The sequence below is a fragment of the Microplitis mediator genome, chromosome 1 (assembly GCF_029852145.1).
Source record: "Microplitis mediator isolate UGA2020A chromosome 1, iyMicMedi2.1, whole genome shotgun sequence".
Taxonomy (NCBI): domain Eukaryota; kingdom Metazoa; phylum Arthropoda; class Insecta; order Hymenoptera; family Braconidae; genus Microplitis; species Microplitis mediator.
In genome coordinates, this window is record NC_079969.1 from 12,286,515 (window position 1) to 12,310,529 (window position 24,015).

Consider the following 24,015-nt stretch of genomic DNA (forward strand, 5'->3'; position numbering starts at 1 on the left):
TCTGATCATTTTTTCCCGGGAAATGCTATTTACTTTCAATTTTAAATAAGTAAATAATTTTCCTTTCATTAATTTAATCCAGTCATTAATATCAGACGGGGTCAAATTGATGAACTTCGGAAAAATTTTTGACAAATATTTTATTTACAAAATTACTAAAATCTCTATATCACGTGAACGGAGAACTTAAGCCACTTAACTAAGAGGACCTTTTTTGTAGCGAATAAGATTTCCTAAAAAATCGTCTTCTGCACTTTTTCTGTAAATTTCGTTATTGAGTTAATATCAATTAAAAACCCAAATTATTATAAAAAAAATTATTTTCAGAACCAATACAGAAAAGACAATTAGAGTCCGAGTAAAATTATTAATGAAACTCTTGAAGAGTATTAAATCACCTACAAAATGCCGCAAACGGCGATCCGATAATTTGAAATGCGGTTGAGTTATAGAGAATTAAAAAAAAATCCCAACTTTCCTATGTATTTTAGATGGGAAAACTTCAAAATTGAATATAAAGTACTTAAAATTAAAACTAAGGGCTGAAACTTGCAGGAAATATTTTTTTCAATGTCTATAACAATATTTTCAAGTGGGAGTGAAAAAAAAAATAGTCGTTCAAAACGAATCACCCTAATGGAGCCATATACAAAATTTTGCCGAAATATTATATGATTTTATAATTTGCAACATATATATATCGATAATATATTTTTTTTACATGCTAACTTATAAATATTGTTTATAATATTTTATACTATACTTTAAGTTATATGATAAGGTATATGATTTAATTATATGACTGACCCCGATGAAAAAAGATTTTATACAATTGTATAGAATTATATATCAATTATATATGGACTATATATAATTATATATGGACTATATATAATTATATATAGACTATATATAATTGGATAGAAAAAATGGCCCGATCCAATTATATACAATTTGTATAGAAATTGTATACAATTCTATACAAATTGTATACAATTCTATATAATTATATACAATTCTACATATTGCAATTATATAGAATTGTATATAATTTGTATAAAATTGTATATAATTATATAGACTTGCATACAATTTGTATAGAATTGTATACAATTTCTATATAGTTGTATACAATTGGATCGGGCCATTTGTTGTATATAATTTTATACAATTGTATAAAATCTTTTTTCATGGGGACATATAATATTTATACATGTAAATATATAATTATGTAAATATATGTTCACATATATTTGTATAAATGTATGTAAATATATATTTATATAGATATATGTTTATATATATTTGTACAAATATAAAACTAGAGATTTCAAGCTATAAAATGCTTTTTTTTAATCTAGATACGATTATTTTTCATGAAGTTACAGTCTTGCAAAAATCACTAAAGAATTTGTAAAATTTTTTTGTTCCTTTAACTTTTGGTATAAGTGAATTTTTTAAATTATTTATGTATAATAATATCGAAATTATTATAATATTGAAATTATAAGTTTATATATAAAACGAGAATATAATTTGAGATGTAATATCATATGTATACAATTACATATATTATAAATTATATGGATTATAATAATATTGAAATTATAAATTAATTTATAAGATGAAACATATATTTTACGTTATAAATTAATATATAAAGCGGACATATAATTTTTGATACAATATCACATGTATATAATCACATATATTATAAATGATATGGATTATTATAATATTAAACCTATAAATTATTAGATATGATAAATCATACATGTATGTTAATCAATATTAATAATTTTGCCGCCATATATGTTCAGTTTTTTACCATATATTTTTTTATATATTATCGACAGTATGTGAGTTTTTCATACGGGAAATCGTTCTTTTTCTTATTTTTAATCACCAACATCTTTCTTTTCAATCGCTAATGTTAAAAAAAACACCTTCATCAATTAGTTCAACAGTTTAGATTTTATTAGAAAAAAAATACTTTTTTACAATTCTTTCGACAACGGTTTCTTTAGAACCGATTTTGATGGTTGAGCTGGCATTCGACGCGGCTTATAAAGTTTTAGCGTTGATTAGTTTCTAGAATTAATCCATCGAGTACGTTACTAGTTATCCAAAAAAACAGTTTTGAAAAAATTTTATTTTTAAAATATCGCGCTTCAAACGTGATCTCAAAAAGCCAAATCGGTTCATCCGTTCAAAAGTTACAGAATATTCACTATTCACATACATGCTTACATACGCGCATACATATTCTCGAACATTATCTTAAAATTATTTAGAATAGCTTCCTAGAACGTCAAACGTCAAGATCTGTTAGAAATTCGATTTTCGAAAATCGGACCAAAACCACACGGGAAAAAATGATGCTCAAAATTTTAATAGTTTGTAGTTTATTTTCGACTCATAATTAGTATATTCGATACTAATATCAAACCAGGATCATTATATATATTACAAAATGGCTATTATTTATATTAAAATTTGATACACATAGAAGAGCAAAATTTGAAATTTCGTATATTAAAATTAATATGAAAAAGAATCGATAAATTGGTATCTACAGTTATTACTATTCAAATAAATATAGAAAAATTTTAAAAATAAGGAACTGAAAAATTAGTAAACGTACATATTAATTTACAAAGATCTAGTATACTAATTTTTCATTTTATTATTTACCACTTATTCGATATATGTATATAATAAATTAATTTATAATGACGAATAAATAATATTTTATAATAATTATTAGTCAATGGAATAGAATTTATAAAATAAGAGTTAAAAATTTTCGGTATTTTTATGAGCAAAAAATCAGTATATTGTAAATTAATTTATAATGATGAATAAATGATATTTTAAGCTAATAATTGATTACTGATATCGAATTTATAAAATGAAAGTTAGTAACTTTCGGCTGGAAAAATCAGTATCTAAGATACTAATTCTTAATTTGACCAATCATTACCCGAGTAGAATTAAAACTCATAGGTGACCAGCCCGTAGATGACAGATTTTAGTTATACCTCATCACTGCCTAATAAAATTGGCCAGCCATAACCTCACTATGTAACGCCATCTTAGCCGATCGCTGACTGATCAAAACAAGCCAGTGGATAGATTCAAACATATATCCAATAGCTAGGTAAAAACAATGAGGTAGTAAGTGAGCAATTATAAATAGCTAATCACCATCGTGGTTCCACGGTGTATCCACCGCGTAATCACAGTGGAAACACCGTGTATACACGGTGGTAAAGCCACCGTGGAATCATGGTGGATACACCGCGTAATCACAGTGGTGAAATGGAATAAACCCACCGTGTTTCCACCGTGATTCAAATCTGCGAGGATAGCTATTAGCTTATAGTGAGCTATTTATTTATTTAAAAATAGTGCCATCTATAACGAACTGTATTTAGGAATCTGTGAGGCAATGGCGAGGCAGGATTTCATTCTTGTACAGCGCCACCTGTAAATGATAAATATTGTTCACTCACGAGATATAGGTGAGCTAAAAATATTCTTGAAACAAAAATTAGCCAACGGTGAGCTCGTTATTAGCTAAATCTGCTAGCTAGTAATGCTGACCTAGTGACTGGCTCTAAACTCATCTTCATTAGCCAGAATTCTACTCGGGTACTTTTTAATAGATTATGCCATTAATTAATTAACTTTCACTAATAAGTCACGTATTATACCTAAAAGTAATAATATTTACTTACTTTTTGAAATAATTGATAGTACACTGAAAAAAAAGTTTAAGTCCTATCGCAATACTCTGTTTAAGTGAGTGACTTATATTTTCCGTACGATACTATAGCAAGTCCAGAGAGTATAGGAAAAAAAAGTTCCCGCGTATGACTCAGCGCGTATTTTGCATCTTTTTTCCCCGTGTTTATATTATACCTTTAACCTATACATCGTTCTTAGGAGCATTAAAAAGATTATTTACATAGTTGGAATTAAAAATAATCATTATGGATTCCTGGGTGAAAAATAAATTAACCGAGTGGAATTTATCATCTTATCATCAAGTATTATCAATAAATGGGTTTATTGTCATTTCATTAATCTATAGCAATATTTATTTCCATAACCTTTCTTTTCTAATTCTGTCAATTTATGAGTGTAAGGATTTGAGTGTAGTGCTGATATGAGTATTGCGGTGGCGCTAAAACTCGGTTTAAGCGTAGGACTTAAACGAGTTTAAGTGTAGCGCTTAAAAATATTGCGTTGAGACTTATATTTGGTATAAGTATATTCGCAATACCAAGTATTGCGATATCACTTAAATTTATGAGCGTGGGACTTATACTTTTTTTTCAGTGTAGTTTTTAGGAATCTACAAAAATTAGTAAACTACTTTGCATTAAGTACATAATAGTACTAATTATTGATAACAGATTCCACTTTTTACGATTATTTATTAATTTTTAATATTCTGTTTTTTCCGTGTTGGGTCTAGAAATTGATAAGCCGTTTCAATTCCGAATCAAATATTTTAACGATCGTACGAAATCTCTGTTTTTACAATCTCTTTTAATCGCTTCATTATCGACTGTAATCAGTTCGGGAAGTATCATCAACGAAACATGTAAAAAATTACTGTTCTCTGATGTTTTTCAGATATTTCCTATTTGGACGTTTTGATCTAATTAAGAAGTCCTTCCCCTTCTTTATCTTAATTACCTATATTTATTTCTATTTAATCTTTATGTTTTAATAAGAATAATCTTACACAAAAATTTAAGAGTTGCGTCCCTGGTGGATTCAAATTACGATATTCACGGTAAATTATGGCAGCCCTATTGTAAATTACGGAATTATATCTCAAATTACAGTATTTTGCGGTAAAGTATGGCAGTGTTACCGTATTTTGCGGCATTTTTACGATAGGTTGCGATTTTTTACCGTAAAAATACCATTTTTTATCGTAAAAATTCGATCGTCTGTCGAGTTACGATTAATAAAAGAACAGAAAGCCATAAAAACTTAAAGCATCGGCAATTACTTCTACACGGAGAGACATTTATGGTAACTGTTCCTAATACATTTGTAAAATATCATTCCATACCGTTATGGTAATGATTACTTGGAATTATGGGATATAGGCCCATACTTTCTGGGAATAGTTCCCATAAGTATGGGACCAATTCCCATCATTATGGTAACATTTCCCATATCGCATGTGAAAGAATTATGGTAATGATTACCGTATATTATGGTAATGGTTACCATATATTATGGTAATGGTTACCATATATTATGGTAGTGGTTACCATAATATTATGATATCGATTACCATAATATATTGTAACCATTATCATAATATATGGTAACCATTACTATAATATTATAGTAATGATAACTATAATATATATTAGGGTGATCCAAAAAAATAACAAATTTTTTTTTTTTTCTCGGAAACAGGTTCAAAAGTTTCATTTAGATAAAAAAAGACGCCTGTGAAAATTAGAGCTCTTAATATTGGTATCAGGCGTTTTGAGCACCTGACAAAATATCCCCGACAAAATATCTCCGGACAAAATATCCCCATGAAAAGAAAGCAAAAATAGTGAAAAAAGCCAAAAAAACTGACACAAAACTGGGGATATTTTGTCCAGAGATATTTTGTCGGGGATATTTTGTCAGGTGCTCAAAACGCATGGAACCCTTAATATTAACATTAAGAGGTTCCTCATCGCACTTTTCTATTTTCTATAAGAATAACATGGAAACAATTTTTTTTACGTCTTCTGATTTTTATAAGTAGCTAACGATGCGTCATAGGAATAATTGGCAGGCATGTTTTTGTAGGGAATTGAATGCTCTACAAAAAAAGATTCTTATCACTTCTTGAGGAATCTATTTGTTGAAAAGTTATTTGAGGTCGAAGTCGAATTCATATTAATTTGGAGATCTTTTTACTTTTCCGGCGAAACTATCAGACCTATTACAAAATATCGTGGTATATTTTTTGTAGACAATTTTATTCCCTAGAAGTTATTTCTCATAAAGTTTTTTCGAGTTCCGCATTGTTTTCTAGTTATTTTTATTTTAATGTTAAGCTCTTAAAATCGATCAAAAGACTATTTTTTTTTGCGCTTGACATTAAAATGAAAATAACTAGAAAACAATGGAGAGTTCGAAAAAACTTTATAAGAAATTACTTCTAGGGAATAAAATTGTCTACAAAAAATATACCACGATATTTTGTAATAGGTCTGATAGTTTCGCCGGAAAAGTAAAAAGATCTCCAAATTAATATGAATTCGACTTCAACCTCAAATAACTTTTCAACAAATAGATTACTCAAGAAGTGATAATAATCTTTTTTTGTAGAGCATTCAATTACCAACAAAAATATGCCTGCCAATTATTCCTCTGTCGCATCGTTAGCAACTTATAAAAATCAGAAGACGTAAAAAAAATTTTTTCCACGTTATTCTTATGGAAAATAGAAAAGTGTCTTAATGTTAATATTAAGAGCTCTAATTTTCACAGGCGTCTTTTTTTTATATAAATGAAACTTTTGAACCTGTTTCCGAGAAAAAAAAAAATTGTTATTTTTTGGATCACCCTAATATATATGGGAGTCGTTCCTATAATCAACATTAAAAAAAAACCGGTTACCATGCATTATGGGAACCGTTCCTATAATATATTGTAATTGTTACCATAAATTTATCTCCGTGTAATACTGGAAAAATATTCTGATAATAAATATGCTCAGTAAATTCTAAATAAATAAAATAATAAAATAAATAAAAAAATAAAATAAATCACAAATAATTCGAATAGACTACCTGAGGTGGAAAGAATTAAAAATGAAATTGTCATATTTAAAAATCCACCTCTATTTTTTTAAGATAGTTTTAATCAAGTATCAAATATTGCAGTTTATCATTATTTTTTTTTTGTTTAACAATTACTGTAAAGCTTAAAAAATATCAGTCAATTACTTTTATAATTGTATTATAAATTATAAGTAAAAGATCACTAGTTAACTAAGAATTAAAGTTTAGGTGGAAAATAAAACATATAGGGGACGGAGAGGGCAAAATGGGCTATCCACAGAATTTTATAAAAAAAGTTTGTTTTTCATAGAATTTTTCTTATACACATTCCAAAACGGCGTTTGTAAATATAATTGAGTATAATTTCGATTAAATTTCCTCAAAAAATCGAAAATATCAGTCGAAAAATATTATTGATTTTTGTTTTAAGATAAAAACTTAAAAAAATTTGTTTTCTTCCTTTGCATCCAATAATTATGTAAAGTGTAATTTTTCAATATGCAAATTACTAGGTCCTAGGAAGTTATTCTGACTATTTTCAGAATGATGTCCGAGTGTCTGTATGTGTGTGTGTGTGTGTGTTCATGTATGTAAACTCTTTGTAACTTTCCAGTTACGTGATAATGTTAACTAGTCAAATTATACTATAACTTTTACTCGCAGTTTTCTATTACCTATGTAAAGCCTATTAAAATTAAGCCTTTAAGTCTTCACGTCTAATAATTTTAGCATAATTATAATTATAATCAACAAGTAATGTAAACTCTTTACTATAAATTTACATCATTGTACCATAAAGTGACCCTGTTATTGGCCAGTAGGCTGTTGGGTCTGTAATAAATAAATAAAATAAAATAACTAATAAACCGATTTGGATGGTTAAGACGGCAATCGAAAGAGTTTGTTGGCCATCAACTTTCCTGGACATTTCAGATCATTTGATCAAGTAAACTCGAAAATATTGGCGAATTACGAAAAAATAAAATCAGCTTATCGGTTGACTTTGCGGGCCAGCGCCAAAACTTCCCGCTGTTTTCGAGCTCTTGGAGCTCGAAAAAATTGTTGGGAATATATTTTCGAGCTCGAAAATACTTTTTTATGCTGTTCTTTTCGAAAAAAAACGTTTTTTACCATTTTCTCTTCAACGATATCTTTTAAACGAATTGACCTTTGAGCCGGTGGAGGTGGCAATCGACGTGCTTTATTGAGTTCTAAAGCTGATCAGATTTTAAAATTGATTTATATAGTCGTTTTTGAGTAATTTCAGATATACTAAAAAAAAATTTTTTTTAATTCTTTCGACAACGGTTTCTCTTAAACGAATAAACCGATTTCAATGGTTAAGGTGGCATTCGACGTAGCTAATAAAGTTTCAGAGCTGATCAGATGTTGGAATCAATCTATAGAGCACATTACAAGTTTTCCAAAAAAAACATTTTTGAAAAAATTTTGTTTTCGGAATATCTCCGAAGGAGCCTTACCAATCAAACTCAATTTTTTACAGCTTTAAGATTTAAGATATTGACAAGCTGCGTCGAATGCTACCTTGACGATCAAAATCGGTTTATCCGTTCAAAAGTTACAGATATTTACATACGTACATGCATACATACACTCGGACATCAACTTGAAATTAGTCAGAATAGCTTCCTAGAACCTCAAAACGTCAAGATCTCTTAGAAATTCAATTTTTGAAAATCGGACCGAAACCAATAACTTTCCGAATTTTTGAAAATTTCCAATTTTCTTAGCGGGAAGCTAAAAAGTTTTTTTTTAGTTTTTTATTGATTTTTCAGAAACGACTTAAACGATCTACTTCATAATTCAAAATCAGCTCTAGAACTTAATAGTTTTATTAAGTTCTAGAACTGATTGAATTATGAAGTAGATCGTTTAAGTCGTCGCGTTTGCGTCGATTGCCGCCTTAGTTATCTCAATCGGTTAATTTGTTCGAGGGATCTTGCGGGAGAAATAAATGGTAAAAAACAGTTATTTGTGAATATCTTTGAAAAAGCTCAACCAACAAAATTCCAAAATTGGATCATGCTCCCTAGCGGTTTCACCGCGACGGTGAAAACACGGTCGAATTATGGTGTTTTTACCGTGAAAACACGTCTTCCGTGTTTTGACAGTGAAGCGGCGGAGATTCGACGGTGAATTTACGGTGGTTTCTGTGCAGTCACGCTACTATGTATCGACCGAGTCCACACCTTGTTTTTACGGTGGTTTAAGGGTGTTTTGAAAGCGAGTTCACAGTGTTCTGACGGTGAATTTCTAGTGTTTTCATAGTGGTTTCTCAGTGGTTGGCAGTAATTTCCACGGTGAGCTCACGGTGGTCCCACGATGGCCTCACAGTATTTTCGCGTAGATTTTTCAGCGTTTTCTCTGTGGTAGTTCGGTATTTCCTCGTTGTTTTCACGATGATTTCATGGTTTCTTCACCATTGATATATTTTTTTCTTATAGTTTCCAAATCTCTGTCAATCATATTTTCTTATTTTCTCAGTATTTTTGATAATTATCTTTTCTAAAGTGTATTGTTAAATTATTAAAATGAACAAAGCTTATCATTTTAAGTTATCTTATCAATATGAGTACACAGAAAAAAGGAATTTCTTGGCGCGAAAAAGTTGCATTCACCCCAAGAAAATTTTGACTTGCCCTAAAGAAATTTAAGCATAATGAATTGAAAACAAAAATTTTTTTGTGGCAAGAAAGAATTTTCTGAATTCAAGAAAAAATTTTTTTAGGCGAAAATAAAATGTTATTGCGTCAAAAAAATTTTCTAGTCCCAAAGTGAATTTTGTTTTTATTCAATAATGCAAAATTTGATATAATTGAGTTCTAGCAAATTCTATTTAATAGTGATTTCTGAGTAAATATGCCGCGCAGGTTTGTGAATCAGTATATTTTGTAATATACTTTAGATACGACTAAATAATGTAACATTATTCGAAAAAAATGATTTTACAATGATTCATAAATCTTATAAAGTCTATGAAATTTTTCAATTTACCGCATTCATAAATGTTGTAAAGTACGCAAACATTTTTAAAATTTTTGAAAATAAGTTAATAAGATCATTAAGGAGATAGTTAAGGACATTTCGATGTTTGAATAATGAATTTAGTTATAAAAAACTTAGATTTCAAATTTAAAATATTGTATGGTAAAGTTTGAAAAATTTTAACTTCTCAGTTACATAATTTACCAAAAAAAGTATTTATTGCCCCGCTACTAGTGGGTATACCGGTATTGGTCTCGTTACCCTATAAACAATTATATAATTGAATGTAATACAAATCAGAAAATCAATCATTTATTAGATTGTAACGGGGTGGAATCCTTCCACATTACATTTTAAATTAAATTTCGACTCGCGCCAAAAGATCCGCGCTTCTTCTTCAACAACTGTCAACAATTGAGGAAATACAGTCACTGATGCGCCAGGGTCGTTAGGTCGAGTCCCGACTTTTGGTTTTAGGGGTTGGCCAACCTGAGTGGAGAGGTACGAGGGCCAGAGACGACGAGCGATCGGTCTCTTGGCTCGCAGCAACCACCGTGGACGGACGTGCCTTTCTATCAACTACCACTAACATCTTGGTTTCCACAAGTTTCTACTACTACTACTACTACTACACGTGCTGCTAGTCATCATTCAAAATGGGCCAAGAGCATATAAGCCCACGGCTCGTGGAAGCTTATTCCTAATTAAGTTAATTAAGTTTATTAAGTTTATTTAAACGGTTATTCATAAAATATTTATTGTGGATTGGACCTGGTGGATTGGAAAGAATTGGAATGGTTTGGTGGACTTGGAAGGAAGGACTGGTTATGGTTTTGGTCTTGGAGGAAAAGGATCGTTGGAATAAGAAGGACTGGTTAAGGTTGGAGATTGTTGGAGTAAGTGAACTCGTTTGTCTTATTGTCGGGTTGACTATTCATTTGTTAAATAATATTTTATTAATTGAGGAGTCGTTATTTGTTAAAGTAGTCGAGTCAATTTGTTAGAGTCAGTAGAGTCACATTGTTGTTTATAAAATTAGTCGAGTCAGTGTCATCCGTCATTTTGGTTATTGTTCATCTCATTAATTATCTGTAAAGCGGCTTCGTCAAATAAATGCCATTGTTTTTATATTTAAATTTGACATATAAATTTAATTTATCACAACCTTCCTGATAAGTTAGGTATAAGAAATTCTCTCTTCATATTTTAATACTGTGTGGTCCAGTAAGGGGCTTACCCTCACTTGGAGATACTGAGTTCAGCTAGACACGTTTGCAAGACACCTTAAGTTTTGCACATGTGTGGGACACTTATTGTATTGAGACCACAATCACAAATTAATATAATAAGTGCACCCATTACAAGATATCTTTAATTTTCTAAAGTTCATTTGTGCTTATATAAATACAATCAATCCCTCAACTCAAGTGTGTGATTTGGCACAGTGGATAGCAGATCAGACTTTGGATGCGAAGGCGCTGGGATCGATCCTCCGAGTCGGCGTTAACTTTTATTTTTTTTTTCGCTATAAAATTTATGGACACACCATGGAACGATGAACTCACTGTGGAAATACGGTGAATTCACAGTTAAAAAACTGTCAAACCATCGGAAAGCCATTGTAAACTCACCGCGGACATCGCTGAAAACCACTGTGGAGCGCACCGTAGTTTTACGGTGTTTTCACCGTAAAACCACCGTGAGATTACTGTGATCTTACGATCGAAACACCGTGGAAACACTCTTTAAGTGCAATGGAAACGCGGTCGGAATACAGTGGCGTGACTGCACAAAAAATACCGTGATTTCACTGCATTACCCTTGTAGGAAAAAAAATATTGACAACGGGGCCAGTCTTGGCACAATACTGGGCTACCGAGGCTCGGCCTCCCAAGGTTGGTCCGTGATCCAACCAACGTTCAAGTGACAAGTCTTGGTTTGCCAATCTTGGGCCAAGATTCAGCCAATGCTCAAGTGACAAGCCTTGGTTTGCCAGTCTTGGGACAAGGTTCAGCCAATGCTCAAGTGACAAGCCTTGGTTTGCCACTCTTGGGACAAGATTCAACAGACGTTTAATTGACAAGCCTTCGTTTGCCAGTCTTGGGACAAGGTTCAACCATTATTCAAGTGACAAGCCTTGGTTTACCAGTCTAAATAACAAATGGTACTTAAAAACCCCTGGCTTCTGTGAATAGCGTAACAGCCTAGTGGATAAGACGCTTGCCTAGCAGCCATGAAGGACCAGGTTCGAGACCCAGCAAATACAAAACAAAATTAGTTTCGTCGATCCACCTGATTTCTCTGTGTACAAATTTATTTCCATATGTTACCATCACGCACATGTCTACTAATATTTTTTTTTTTTAATTTATTTTTAATAAGCATAGGTGCTTATTTAGCAACAGTCTTGGCACAATACTGGCTCTCGATATTGGGCCAATACTTAGATGCAATCTTGGCACAATACTGGCATTGGTTATTGGGCCAATACTAAGATGCAGTCTTGGCACAACACTGTGACTCAACCTTGGCTGGGTGTTATCATTTCGATGCTTAGACAGACTTGGGCCAAGCTTGGATTTCAAGCTTTCCCCAGAGTTAATAAGTCTTGCGCCAAGCCTCGGCCAAGCTTGGGCCTATTGTTTCTTCCTATAAGGGTACAACCACGTTTTCACAGTCGTTCCACGGTGTTTTTACTGTAAGGTCACCGTGGCGCTAAAATCGCCAGGGAGCTCTCATAAGCAATGATATTTGTTACATTGTAACATAAAAAAATACAAATGCTGCCAATATTATAGCTACAGTGATTTGCTGCAAAATACCAATTTCTGCCATAATATACCGTACAATACGGCAGTTGTCAGTAATACTACGAAATTTTGCGATAAAGTACCGTAATTCAAGTACTATAATTTCGATACGCTAGGAATATTTAAAATCAGTTTCGATTTTTTTAATTTTCGTATTCCAAGGCAAGACGACCTTTTTTGAGCTCGGAGAGCTCGAAAATAAATTCACGATAATGATTCCGATCACGTGGAGCTTGAAAACAGCGAGAAGTTTTCAGGCTTGCCCCGGAGAGTTATACGTTTTCCAGGGTTCGCTATTAAAATTGAAGCCGTAGAACTAATTTATTGCACTATAACCGGGTACCCCTCGACTTCCGTGGTCTTGATGACGAGGCTTACGAGGTCACAATTTGGACACCTTTTGAACTCAAAAGTTCTAAGGGCGCCACTGAGAGTAAAATTGCACGATCTCTCAGTATCGTGTGCAAGGCAAACAAAGCAGAGAATAAGAGAAATCTCAAGGATGAGTCCGGAAATCTCCTTATCAAGGCTGGACCACACAGCTGCAGAGTTAGGTTCTAATATTAATTTAATCAATCACTTAATGAGTGGTCGCCAGACTCAACATCATTAGTCGATCAAGAATAACTATTTCAATAAATTAAATAAAATATATCCAAATTTATTTATGACAATTTTGTGGCAAACAGATATGCTTTCTACTTAATATTAATTATCTTTAACAATAATTAAACTTTAAATTTCCCGACAATTTTAACGTGTTTACAATTTTAATGAATTTTCATATAAATTTCTTAAATTTCTATAACAATTATCACTTCCTTTATTCTTAACAATTTGCTGGCGAGGAAAGATTTTATACCAGATCACACACACACACACTCTGTCCGCAATTATAATTTTTTAATGCCGAAAGTTCTGGATTGACTTACCAAACCTGAATTTTATTTTAATTATTTTTTATCATAATAAATTTTATCTAAATAAAGTTTCCAGTGATGCGGTCGGTGAGACTCAGCACCAAGGTCACAATATTTAATAAGACGCTACCAACTAAATTTCAGCACCTTCTAGAGTACGGTCTGTGGGACTCAGTATCTCTAAAAGAATACCTGCTAAATTTAATTATTACTAAATTCTAAAATTATTAATTATTAATTAATTAACCAGTGGTCGTTAGACTCGACTGAATTAATTACTTAATACGATGCTACCTAACAAAGACAAACCCAGACACTTAAACAATATGGCGACCGAATGCTCTCGAACCCACGCCGTAAAATTCACTATTTCTTTTATAATTTATATTTTACCCTGAATAACTTAATTATCAAATTTTCCCCATAATCGAAACTTTCTAATAAAATTTACAATATACACTTAAATTTCTCCTTTTTAACAATAAAACCGGACCGTTATTTATTACCAAAATTTTCTGTTGAAACGTGGGTGACTCGCCTCCGCCATTACATTTCCACTGAACGTTCTGCTGTTGTGTTTGACTCGTCGTCGTACTCCTTAGCTTGTGACGCAGATTTTGCCTTCCTGAGTATAATGATATCTCAACAACCAGGAGAATGTTGAATTTATATACGCGGTCTTTAGACTCAGCGTATTAATTATTTGGAAAACTGGCTTCCACTGCAGCCACAGCTCCAAAGACGTTATTTTAAAGATGATTTGTTCGGGGTCAAATTAAGACGCACCGAGACGACGATGTCCAATAAGTTAATATAGAATTGGGGTTTCAATCTATATTGCATATCTTTCGTTCACGAATCTATGACAGATCTACGGTAAGTCTACCTGGGGAGACAATATTCTCGAATAATGAATAGTTCAACAGAGACTTTCGGAAGATCTCTTGCAGAACAGCGAACAACGAATACGCGGTAGATCTTTAAAAAGACTGCTGTAGATTTTTCTGTTAAAGCTTGGTATTTTTAAATTTGGTCTAATGGCTGTTGCAGTTTTTAAATTTTTGAAAACTTATATATAAAAGGACAATCAAACAACATCATAATAAATCCATATCAGGCAATAGCACCTGTTTTGGACACTACACTTCAAGTGGTCGCATGATTATTCCTCCTAAAATATCGCAATAAGAATGTTTCAAATTTTTTGTGCTTGTATTTTTGCATGAATCAAATGAAAGTTAAAAAAAAAAAAAGTTTTTTTATAATGTTAAAAAAAAAACTTTTTTTTTTAAGTTGAGACATTGATAGTCAGCCTTAAGACTGAAATAATAATTCTGGCAACTGTTGAGACACTCATAGTAGGCCTTTATCCTGAAAAAATATTGTAGTAACTGCTGAGACACTGATAGCGATTTTGGCTGAAACAAAAATTCTTGCTTTTTGCTACATACTTTAAAATTAGAATAGTATTATAATTAAAAAATATTCATCCATAGACCTTTTCTAAGACGAGTAAAAATTTGAAAATTTTTTTTTGCGGTGGTTTTCTTAGGATTACTCCGTTTTCACTGCAAGATGTTTATGTTCAGCTCAGCTAGATTCGTAGTATTTCTAGACATTGGGTTCTCGACAGCATATCACCTCACGGTGACCCGAAATAACTGGTGTTGTATTTAGATATAACAATAACTTTATTCACAAATGATAGTTATAGAATTTAGAAGTTGAAAGTATACACTTATGATACAAATTAAATATGTTCAGTAGTCAAACTTACAGAAGGTATGACTATGGACTTGATAGTTTTTATGTTGTGATGTCGAAAATCTGGCGTAAGTGTATCTAATGTGAGAGTGTAAAATATACGTAAAAAGCCTGCTCTGCTCTGTGAGCGAGAGTTTTTATAAGGTATTCTAATCATCAAAAATAGTGGGATGAGAGTTATTAAGCGGGGTTAAATTGTTGATCAGAGTTCACACTCATTGGTCGTTCAACTCGTCATTGCTTATCAGCGCGAGGCGATTGGGCATAATACCCATGCGTCGAGCGCGAGAAGGGATTGAATTCTCGGCTGATGTAAATTTCTGAGAAAAGTTATTTACTTGAAAGTCAAAGTCCATTTTTCATATCATCTGCGTTTGTTACAAATTATTACTAATAGTTTATACAGCTGTGTTTTAAAATAATTATATTATCTCTAGTTGAATGTACTTGGAGATTAAAATGAAAAATGTTCTCATACGTGGGATTAAGTACATCCGGTGATTAGTTTATTATTTGATTATTGATTTGAAAAATATACGTATGTTAAAGATATTCTTATGATATACAATTCAGATGATAGAATAATTCGTATGATATATTATATACTCTTTCGTTATTATAATTATCTACTTGAGAAACTCTAATTGTTGGTAATTAGGGTACCTTATTATGGGAATAGACTATAGGTCGGTAAAATAATCTAGTGAGCTGAGAACGGGCCCTGCTTGACAGCCGGGATATAACACATGACAAAAAATTTTGAAGGCCAGATCCGAAAACTAGAAACTTGAAGCTACAATTTGCTTTTTTTCCTTTGCTGTACGAGCATTTCCTTCTGAGTTACAGCATGTTGAAAATCGCTAAAACATTTACGATTTTATTTATACCCTCGCAGATTTGAATCACGGTGGAAACACCGTGAAAGTGTAAACACCGTGGATCCACCATGGTTACACGGTGGGTTTGTTCCATTTCACCACCGGGTACACACAGTATATCTACTGTGATTACACGGTGTATCTACCATGATTCCACGGTGGCTTGACCACTGTGTATACACGGTGTTTCCACTGTGATTACGCGGTGTATCCACCGTGATTCCACGGTGGCTTTGTACTATTTCACCACCGTGGTTCCACGGTGTATCCACCGCGTAATTACAGTGGAAACACCGTGTATACACAGTGGTCAAGCCACCGTGGAATCACGGTGGATACACCGCGTAATCACAGTGGTAAAATGGAACAAACCCACCGTGTTTCCACCGTGATTCAAATTTGCGAGGGTATCCCTAAATTTCTGTTAGTAGTGTATATAACTACTTTTTAAATACAACAAATTTTATATAAAGACATTATTAAACCCACAATTATCAAACACCGATTAAGGTTTTGTTTTTTTAAATTTAATACTGTACATTCAAAATTTTTTGAATTAAAATCTAACTCAATATTTTGAATAATTACATAGATCGTTTAATTTTAAATAGTCACCCGTATGAAAATAACATATATGGTCAAAATATATGTAAAAATATACGATAAATATCAGAAAATATATGTGGCAAATTTAACTATATTTTCTGATATATTTTTTTTTATATTAAAAAATATAATACTCATCATATACGAGTCCGTATATCTTTAGCATGTATAAAACATATATGTCAATCATATACAAAAAATATATTTTTATCATATATGAAAATATATATTCTTTTCATATACGAAAACTATATTTTTATCATACATAAAAATATATATTTCTATCACATACGAAAAATATATTCTGATCATATATAAAAACATATATTTATATTGTGTAAGGAAAAAAAACATTCTTATTCGTATGACCAACTCCAATTAAATAAGATCTAAATTTTAATATACTCTCTAAATTGCAGTTAAAATTTTCCAAATTAGTTCATTTGATGAGAATATGCATACCCATATACATATTAGGGTGATTCGTTTTGAACGACTATTTTTTTTTTTTCACTCCCACTTGAAAATTTATTTATTTATTTTATTTATTTACTTATTGGGCTTATATGCCAAGGCTTAAAGCCAAATGGCAAAAATACAAAATTTATGTACATCCCGAGTAAAAATGAAAATATAATTTTTTACGAAAAAATTATAAAATTTTGTCGACCGCCGCACCACCACTGCACCACTACCGCACCATACCACCGCACGACCGCTGCACGACCGCCGTTTGGCGGACTATTCCGTCGCACCACCGCTGCACGACCGCCGCACCACCGCTGCACGACCGCCGCACCACCACTGCACGACCGCCGCACCACCGCTGCACGACCGCCGCACCACTGCTGCACGACCGCCGCACCAATGCCTAAGCGTAGCCTCAATTTCACCAAAAAAGGCATATATATGCTAAAATATCTTATGATTAATTAATTAATTTACCATGCAATAAATAATCAATAAATGATGATCTTTATTTTCGACAAATTTTATTAAGTTGCGTTACACAAATTATTTCCAATGAAAATATATTTAAAAAGTTAAGGTTTTAAAATTTAAAAAGAATTTAAGTTTAAAATTGAAGGCATTAATACACATTTATGAAATGGACGGATTACTTGATATCCTAACACAAAGACTTGTTATAATGATGCATACGTTGAATTATTTTTATCATTGTTAATATTTGAGTTGTTGTTATTACTTTGGTTATCGTAATAATTGTTGTTAATATTTTGATCATATTGCGGCGGAGGATAAACGTCAGTCGGGATGTGCGCATTGTGACTTACATTGTAAGCAACTCCTTCATTATATTGTAGATGGGGTAGATTGTACGGATAATTATGATGATTATAATTATAATAACCAGCATATTGATGTTGATTATAATTTTGATTTGAAGGCGGATAATAATGATAATCAACATGAGTATGATGTGAAGAATTTCCAAAGTTACCGTTCACATTACTTTGATTTTGTTTATGATTATAATCTAATGCTGAAGTAGGTTTTCCGACGTATACGGAGAGAAAAAAATAGTAATGATTACTATGTTACATAGTAACCAGACTCATTTTTTGTAAAATGGTAAATAATGCTATGTAGAATAGGACTCATTACCATTTTTCTGGTAATGATTACTATGTTACATTGAAACAACTAAAATGGTAAAAATCACTATCTAGCATGGGAATCAGGGCTATGTAGAATGGTACTCAGTCTCATGCTGGAATAGCTGTCGTTACAGTTTAATAAGTGAGACAAGAAAGTAAACATGCGCGGACGTTTGCGCAGTAACCTATGTGTATGTGTTACATGTATATGTGCGAAATATATTATTAAATATTTTAATTTATTTAATTATTATTTATCTGTTATCAAAAAATGATATTTCATTTTGAGCAATATCTTAATTATTTCAATAGATTAATTCAATTTCTACATATATCTATTTATAGTAACCTGAGTTATTTGTTTTGTCATAACCTTATTTACTAAAAATGAAATAAATAAAACATCGTAAACGTTACTAGGTAACACTGTAGCCATATCCATTTACATAGTTCTCTCGTCAATGTAGAATAGTAATCACTTCTATGCTAGCATAGCCACCGTTACTATGTAGAATGGGGGGGGGATTACTCTGCCCGGTGACTCTCGACGTTAAAAAATCCTCGTTTCTATGTAACATAGTAATGGTTACCATTCTACATAGGAATTATAACTATTTTTTTCTCTCCGTGTAACTATTGCAATTTTGTTGTAAAAAAGTGCTAGTTGATTCTTCTGATCTATTTTGCTGAACTTTATTCTCTTTAATCGCATCAGAGCTGGGTACTTAAATGTTGTTGTCAGTACTTTCTTGATGAAGTTTTTCGGCACTTGAAGCTCCTTCCGATTTATTGGGCTCAAAACTCAATTGTTTAGTATCCTCACAGTTACTCGTGACCTCTTCTATTTTTTCCGGTGTATTCAATTTACTAGAAGATGGTTCGTCGCTACTCTCACCTGACCCTTCTTTAATAATGGATTTATGAGATTTCAATACATCCTCAACTTCTTTAAGCAGCTCGTCTGTTTCAGTCGTCATTTTATCTGAAGTTGCTGTACAAAAAAGCAATGACTAATTACAAACATTCAATAAATAAAAAAAATCAAAATACAAAATTTAAAAAAATCAAGTCATCGATGTCAAAGGTCTATTAAGTGTCATAAAATGAAACAAAACATTTCTGCCTTAATGATGCTGATCGAATTAAAGTAAAGTACAATAATTGTGCTTACTTTTTGATTTTTTAGCAGTTTGTGTAGGATTGGTACTCTCAGATTTACGTTTTTCTCGACTCTTTTGGGCTCTCTGGCGACACTGGCTCTTAATTTCCCTAACGACTGTAGAATCCTTAGCTAGAAGAACAAGTTGGTTTATTTTACGCCTGACAATGTCGTTGAATTCTGTTGTTGTCATTCGATAGCGATATTCACCATACAGGTATCCTAAAATTATTATTAATTTATTTACAATTAATTTATCGTTTATTGTTTGAATTTATATCTACATTGTATTAATACAACTTACCTAATATAGCTTTTCGAAGATGAGGGTGACTTGAATTCATCCCTTCTGCAGTTTTCGAGGCTATAAGTTCCTCTTTGGTAATTACGCAAGTTAATAGACATCTTACCAACTCTCGGGGGTTTGAATTAGATTTGGAACATGCAAGGTTTAATGGTCCACTTGTTAAATATACTCCAGTATTTGGAAATAATTCAATCTAAATTGAAAATTACAATAATTATCATTTAAACAATACGCCATAGTACTACGAAAAGTATTCTAATAAATAACATTATCAAAATAGTTCCAATAATGAAACCATTCTACTAGTATATTGACGTTATTATCTCAAATATGTCTACCATGGAAGAGAATTATGATCTATATTAATATTGATGATAAAATTTAGAAAAGCTAAATTTAGTTTGAGAAAATATTTATGGGATTCTTATTTTTTATTATAAATAACCCCATATAATGTCCAATTCAAATATTTTAAAAACTATGTGACAAACATTCTATCTATGACATACCTTCAAATTGGCATTTTCACTAGATGAGTCTTTTTTGGTTAAAAATTTCTGCAAGTCATGAACCTGTTGTTGCATGAACACAATAATTTCCGGTGTTACTGAAATAAGTAATTAATTAATAGTCTTTGGATGAGTAATTTAATATTTTATGTTAATCTAAATAAATACCGCTTGATCGCCAGTTCTTACACATGCAATGTAAGCAGTTTTGGCAAAGAGGTTGATCAATCGTCTCCGATGTTGTTGACTTCGAAGAACTTGGTTTTGATTCATCAGCCGACGAAGCCTTAACATTTTTATGAACTTCTTGCTCAGTAGTGCTCATCAATTTATCATGTTTTGAAGCCATGGAAATTGTTCTATTTACTTCATTGGTATTAGCATGGCGTCCGATTTTTGGTAACTCTGCTGTTTCGTCATTTAAAGTTTCTTTATTTTTCTTTTGAGTCTGATTTTTGCGCTTTTGTTTATCCTTGAGACTTTTTTTTTCAGACATTATGTTTTCTGAATACTGTTTTTTAACTATGTTTCCATAAATATCGACAATTAATTGTTCCAGGTAATCTTTACAACCTGAAAAAAGAAAAATTAAATTAAACTTGAAGTATCATCACAATTGTAACCTACAATTATCATACTTTCAAGATTAATTAGCAAAATACCACAAAAGAAATTAGTATTCAAAATTAAATATTTCAATACTTACGTGAAATTTTTAATATTTTAGCTTCATACAAAGTTGTAATGCCGTCACAATCAACCCAAGGAAGGTCACCACACCAACAAACTCGCACTACTTTAGGACTTAATATTTCATAAATATCTTTAATGTCAATTATTGAAATTTCAGATGTTTCTAGCCAGAATAACAATACCCACGTTTTATTAATTTTTTTTACCATTTCAATTAAAACATCAGTTTTTATTTAATTATTTGTTTACATGAAATTACAACGACCAGCATCATTTCACAACAGGAATGGACTTGCTTTTACTAGTGGCGCTTGTGTCGCATGTGTAAAGTGGTATTGTTACACGGATACATTAGAGAATTTAATACATAGACAAGAGCGCTAGTGCTGCTCTTATGTGAGGTAAACAAAAAACGCGTGTGTGTGTGAACTCATGAAAACCGTTGCTATTATTTAAATTTCAAAATTTTACAATTTCTGTGGTATTCAAATCTTTTAAAATGCCAAAAAAAAATGAAAATTTTAATAATATTGATGACTACGGTCGTAGTAGACAATTTGAATTAAAACGGCGGATGAAGAATCTATTGCCTTTAAAAACAAAGAGGTTAGTAAATTTTTTTTATACATAATACATATATTTTTACTTAAGTATATATATATATATATATATATATATATATATATATATATATATATATATATATATGCTTTTACTATCCGTGTCATTAATTTCTGACAATTCAAAAAATTATGATACTGAAGTTAGCCCACGCCTAATAATTTTTGGATTTTATTTTAGACAGTGAATTATTAAAAAAAAAAATTTGAAAAAATTGCACCTGTAGCTTTTTTAATTTTCTACATGCGCATGTTTTCATTTTTTTTTTTTTACATTGGTTTGTTAAAAAAAAAGTCAAAAAATTGTTAATTGTCTGCTAACTTCAGGATCATTAAGAATCAGAGTAAAATAAAAATTCATATAATTTAATTTAGAGAAAATAAAATTAATTTGAAAACCTTATTAAAAATTTTAAACTAAATCGTTTTGAACAACTATTTTTCATATAATTTATTTAACGTTTCCTTTCTTTTTTAACTCTTTTCTGATACCGAACTTATTTACACTGACTTTTATTTAACACTAATTCTTGAAACTGTCAGAAATTAATCATAAATTCAATATAAGAAAGAAGTTAAGGCAAATAACATCACATATTGTAACGAATTATTTTTCACAGATTTGGAAATAGTTATTTTTATATTTTAATTATTGTTAAAATAAAAATCTTTGGATGTGCTTTGCTTACTTCCAGTACCGTATATATTATACGAAGATTGTAAATAATTCATACATGTAGTTTGAATTTGTTAATACTGTGTCAATAATCCAATTGTTTTATATTTTTTATATTTCAGTGGAAGTTGCGTTACCAAGAAAAGGAAATTAAAAGACCAGAGACGTGAACAGAAAGGTATTTTTTTTTATGCATCAGTAATTGTGCAAACATATTATAATTATTGCTTATTTGGTTGTTTGATCTATTTCTTAAGTAAAATTTATAATTAAGGAGAAATTATTTTTTGATAGATGATGATCAAAATTCAACCAGTGGCTCAGATGAGTTTGCTACTAGCTGCTGTACCAGCAATGACAACAATCACGAAACTGAGGGGCTCGGAAGTACTCGAGTATCTACAGATATTCAATCATCGGAAATAGTCGAAACTTCTGGAAAATCAGAGTCAGAAGATGAGTTTGAAGAATGTTCTGAAGAAAGAAATTCCAGTCAAAACACAACTGAAAATGCATCTTCCATAGCTACGGATAATGATGAAGATTCTTGTCATATTGAATACGTTGACAATGATGATGATGATGATGAAGAAAAAGAAGAAGATAATGGTAACGATGATATTGAAAATTATTTCGGAAATAATGAAAATAATGCAGATACTTCTGATGATCATGATGACGGTGATGATGATGGTGACGACGATGATGAAAATGATGTCGATGATAATGGCGAAGATGATGAAAGTGATAATGTCGGTGAAGATGATGATAATAATAGCGAAGATTATAATAATGCAAATGAAATCGTTAACAATATGGATGAAAATGTTGATGACGATCCTTTACTTTACGACAATGCGGCAATAACACTGTCTGAGAGTATGCTGAGTATATTTACGTATACTATTCGACACAACTTAACTGGGTGTGCATTTTCTGATCTTCTGTCATTAATCTCCTGACATTTGCCTCCAAACTCCCATCACAAAAAAACTATTCATACGTTCATGAAGTTTTTCAGTGGCAGTAAGGCACCGTTAATTAAACATTACTACTGTAGTGCTTGCATGAAGAGTTTAGATACAAAAGACTCTCTATGTCCCTGTGCAAATGATATTAATATTAATCTTGACAATATTCATGGGAACGATTCAACAAGAAATTGTAGACCAGAAATTTTGTATTTCATAGAAATTCCAATTTTCTGTCAAATACAAGAATTGTTGCTTCAACCAGAGTTCGTCGAGGACTTAGGTCATCCGTATAGACGTATAAAAGAACAAGATAATTATATTGAAGATGTATATGATGGGGTTCTGTATAAACAACACGTTGCCGAATTTAATCCCCTTTCAGATATTTTCAACATAACTTTGATGTGGTACACTGATGGTGCTCCAATTTTTAAATCACGGATGTACAGTGTATGGCCGTTTTATTTTATTATAAATGAATTGCCTTACGAAAAACGGATTTCGAAAGAAAACATAATAGTCGCAGGACTTTGGTTTGGACCTTCTGATCCTGCAGTAAATTTATTTTTGAAGCCTATATACAATCAAATGGTAGAGCTCCATACTGGAGTTAATTTCAAGATACCTGGTTCAGATCAGCTTCAATTAGTTTAAGCAAA

General features: G+C 31.3%; 2 protein-coding genes across 2 annotated transcripts in view; one reads left to right on the top strand and one right to left on the bottom strand.

The window, feature by feature from the left end:
- Window positions 1-24,015, top strand: part of LOC130665826 (protein glass) — a 53,015-nt gene that overhangs the window by 3,722 nt on the left and 25,278 nt on the right. The gene's annotated exons all lie outside the window — the stretch shown is intronic.
- On the bottom strand, window positions 18,856-19,791 carry LOC130665854 (uncharacterized). The gene is made up of 2 exons (XM_057466472.1): window positions 19,590-19,791; window positions 18,856-19,409 (listed from the first exon to the last, which is right to left on the bottom strand). The coding sequence occupies exons 1-2, from the start codon at window positions 19,768-19,770 to the stop codon at window positions 19,144-19,146; spliced, it is 447 nt and encodes a 148-aa protein (XP_057322455.1). The 5' UTR covers window positions 19,771-19,791; the 3' UTR covers window positions 18,856-19,143.